Source organism: Pectinophora gossypiella, unplaced genomic scaffold (assembly GCF_024362695.1).
Source record: "Pectinophora gossypiella unplaced genomic scaffold, ilPecGoss1.1 Pgos_45, whole genome shotgun sequence".
NCBI classification, from domain to species: Eukaryota; Metazoa; Arthropoda; class Insecta; order Lepidoptera; family Gelechiidae; genus Pectinophora; species Pectinophora gossypiella.
Genome location: NW_026063255.1, coordinates 537,962 through 541,149, shown reverse-complemented (window position 1 = coordinate 541,149; position 3,188 = coordinate 537,962). Strand labels below are relative to the sequence as shown.

The following is a 3,188-nucleotide window of genomic DNA, read 5'->3' as shown; positions in this document are numbered from 1 at the left end:
TGTTCCAATCGGCCGCCGACTCCTTTTGACGTTGCCGCCAAAGCCGCCGCCCGCTCGAATTTCGTACCTATCGCGGCCGTGCGAGCGCCGCGAGTACCAGGCGACCAGGACGCGCTAGGAGATTTGTGTAGTGCCAATATTTGAGTGGATTAAGAACAGTGACCTCAATAGTGCTGTGCCGTGTTTTTTACATGCTGGAAATATTAAAATATTTTTTTAACTGAAATTGAAAGAAATATCAAAAGTGTTTTTTTTTAATTGAAATTTTGCAGATAAGATCTACATAAGGTATAGTTTTGTCCCCTTTCGGCTTGATACCCCCCTTCCGTTACACCCTGTATAGACTGGAAGCCCAGTGTCCGCCGGATCTCCACGAAGAAGATACCGCCCACCCTGCCCTGGATGGGACGGATGTACTGGGGGTCGAAACCGCGTCTGCGCAGCTCCTCCTCCAGTTCGGCGATATTGGTCTCCACGGGCAGGCCTTTGATGGCCAGCTTCAGGGCGCGTTCCGCCGGGGGGGCGTAGGCGAACCAGGAGAGTCCCGTCGCTTTTTCCAGGCCGGCAAGGTAGCGCTGGTAAAGCCGGAACTCTTCATTGGTCTTCGCCATGAAACGCACACCCTTCCCGTACGGGCGCGCGTTGGGGACGTGGCCGAGCACCTCCCGCAGCTTGCGGAAGTGGTGCGGCCAGTCGGGCAGCTGGTCCACCACGATGGGCGGTATCTTCTTGCTCGCTGGGGCGAGCGGCGGTTGCAGTTGGACAGGCTTCGGTGAAGGCGTGGGCATCGTCCGGGGGGACGGACGCGGGGGCGCGTGCGGTGGCGAGTCCGGATTTGTGTTTAGGACGGCCGCATATGAGCGCGGCGGCGTCTTCTCCGACTCGAACAGTGGCGAGAACGGGTTGTTGCTTGCGAACGAGCGCGGCGGCGTTGTCTCCATGTCCAGTAAGGGCATGGAGAGTGCGACGGGCGGAGTGGTTCTCACGCCGGGTTTCGTTGGTGGCCGCTGTGGCGGCGTCACGGTCCTCTTCTCCGCGGGCCCTGCTCTCGGGAGTCGAGGCATGGGCAGCGGGAACGAGGCCAGTCGCACGCCTGCACTGTTGAGGCGCGGTGGAGGCGGTGGAGTGTCGGCGGCGATAGGTTGGGTGACGACGCGGGTGCGCACGAATGTGCGGGCCCTCCGCTTCGTCACGCCGGCGGTCGGGGGAGCCATCCTTGCTCTGCTCACCCCGTTACAGTGTGGGCGCGATGGGGCTGTCCACTTGTGCGAAACCTAGCGGTCCGCCAGGCAGCGCACACGTTATCACTCCCTCCCCGGTGAGACCCGCTGGTGGGAGGCCGGGGGTGGGTAGGAGTGATAACGGTGTTACCCTTTGAAGGAGCCGCTCGCTCTGTCCACTCGGATGCGCACGGAAGCCGAAAAAAAGAATGACAAGGCGTGGCGTCGGGTTTCTTCTCGTCGCGGGCGAAGCCCGCAACGGGGAGACATTCACGGGGCGTGGCCCCTCTAATGTGGTGGCAGTCGCCGCCCGCAAAGACGGGCGTGGCACGGGGTTGGGACACGGCGGGCGCGAACGCCCCTCCGTGAGCCCGATGTTGAAACGTCCGTGGTGCCGCCAGCGAGGTCGAGCCCACCGGGTGGTTCCCCGTTGGGGGAGGCCCAGTGAGCGCCCGTCAGCTGGCGGTGGTGTCTTGTTCGGTGAGCTGCTCCGTCGCCGGGGCGGCTGGTGTCGAGTCGGCTGGAGGGGGGGAGAGGACTTCTTCCACTGCCACTGGAAGCGTCAACTCATCCCCCGGGGGGGTGGCCACGATCCTAACTACTCGACGGGGAGTAGTGGATGTGGGCAGCCCCGGTCCAGTCCGATGTCCGAGAGGTCAGTGCCCACCAGTGAGTTGGCCCAGCAGTGATGCCAGGCCTCCCACGATGATGGGCACAGGGTCAGTCCGTGAGCGGATGGCAGCGAGGATGTTGTGGAGCAGCTGGATCGTCTGCTCCAACACTTCCAGTTTTTCGCTGGATGGAGCCGGTGGTAATTCCGCTGGGGGCTTCGCCTTCTTCCCCCCGCCGGGGGGGGCGGCGACCGCTTGGTTCGGCGTCGGTGTCGGCTGCGGCTCGACAGTCATAGTGGCTGCAGGGGCAGGCTTTGCCCTCGCGCGGATGCGCTTCGGCCTGCGCGGCTTGGGCCCGTCTGGGCCGTTCGCCGCGGCCATAAGCGAGCTCCGCGCGGTCGGCTCGCTGGTGGGGTCCACTGTTGAAGGTGGAGGTGGCAGTGAGGCTCTTCTCGCGCTGGTCATAGGCGCGGTACCCGCCTTGGTATTCCGCAGCTCGCGCAACTTGACCGGGCAAGAAGAGCTGTTGGCCGGGTGAGTCCCCCCGCAGTTGCAACGCAAAGGGACTTCTTTGGGCCGCAGGCAGTCCTTGGCCGCATGGCTTTCGCCACAGCGGACACAGGCCATCGGCCGGTGACAATTGTGGCTGCTGTGGCGAAATTGTTGGCAGCGGTGACATTGGGAGGGCCCCTTGCGTCCTCTCCATGCCTCAATCTTCACACCGGGCATGCACATCAGCTCGGTGGTTTCGTAGATGGTCTGGAAGCCGTGTGTCCTCTTGATCTCGACGAAAAAGATGCAGCCTCTTTTGCCCTGGATGGGGCGGACGTATTCTGGGCAGAAGCCGCGGTTGCGCAGCTCCTCCTCCAGCTCGGTGGGGTTTGTATCCACGGGCAGGCCGAGGATCGCCAGCTTCAGCGAGCGCTCCGCCGGGGGGGCGTACGCGAACCAGGAAAGTCCCGTAGCTCTCTCCAGGGTGGTGAGGTACCGCTGGTAGAGCCGGAACTCTTCCTCGGTCCTCGCCAGGAAGCGTACGCCCTTCCCGTAGGGGCGCGCGTTCGGAACGTGGCCCAGCATCTCCCGCAGCTGGCGGAAGTGGTGCGGCCAGTTCGGCAGCTGGTCCACCACTATGGGTGGGATTTTCCTGCTCGCGGGGGCGAGCGGCGGCTGCTGGGCGGTCTTCTTCGACGGCGGCGATGGCGTGGGCGTCGTCCGGAGGGACGGGCGCGGTGGCGCGTGCGGCGGCGAAGCCGGGTTGGTGTTTAACACCGCCGCGTATGATCGCGGCGGTGTTGTCTCCGTGTCCGGCCTGGACATGGAGGGAGGCGAAAAGGGGTTGGTGGGCGCGAAGGTGAAG

At 63.9% G+C, this 3,188-nt stretch overlaps 1 protein-coding gene across 1 annotated transcript; it reads right to left on the bottom strand.

Moving 5' to 3' along the window:
* Positions 1–499: 499 nt before the first annotated feature.
* Positions 500–1,214, bottom strand: LOC126381331 (uncharacterized). Its single transcript, XM_050030828.1, has 2 exons — positions 670–1,214; positions 500–575 (listed from the first exon to the last, which is right to left on the bottom strand). Exons 1-2 carry the CDS (start codon positions 1,212–1,214, stop codon positions 500–502), a joined length of 621 nt encoding a protein of 206 aa, XP_049886785.1.
* Between the last annotated feature and the right edge of the window lie 1,974 nt (positions 1,215–3,188).

Bases quoted from the DNA above. Each gene is read 5' to 3' on its own strand.
- LOC126381331 (XM_050030828.1), bottom strand. From the start codon at position 1,214: ATGGCTCCCCCGACCGCCGGCGTGACGAAGCGGAGGGCCCGCACATTC. The intron at 576-669 runs GCGGGAGGTGCT...CGGCTTTACCAG, and splicing joins CCGCACCACTTCCGCAAGCT to CGCTACCTTGCCGGCCTGGA.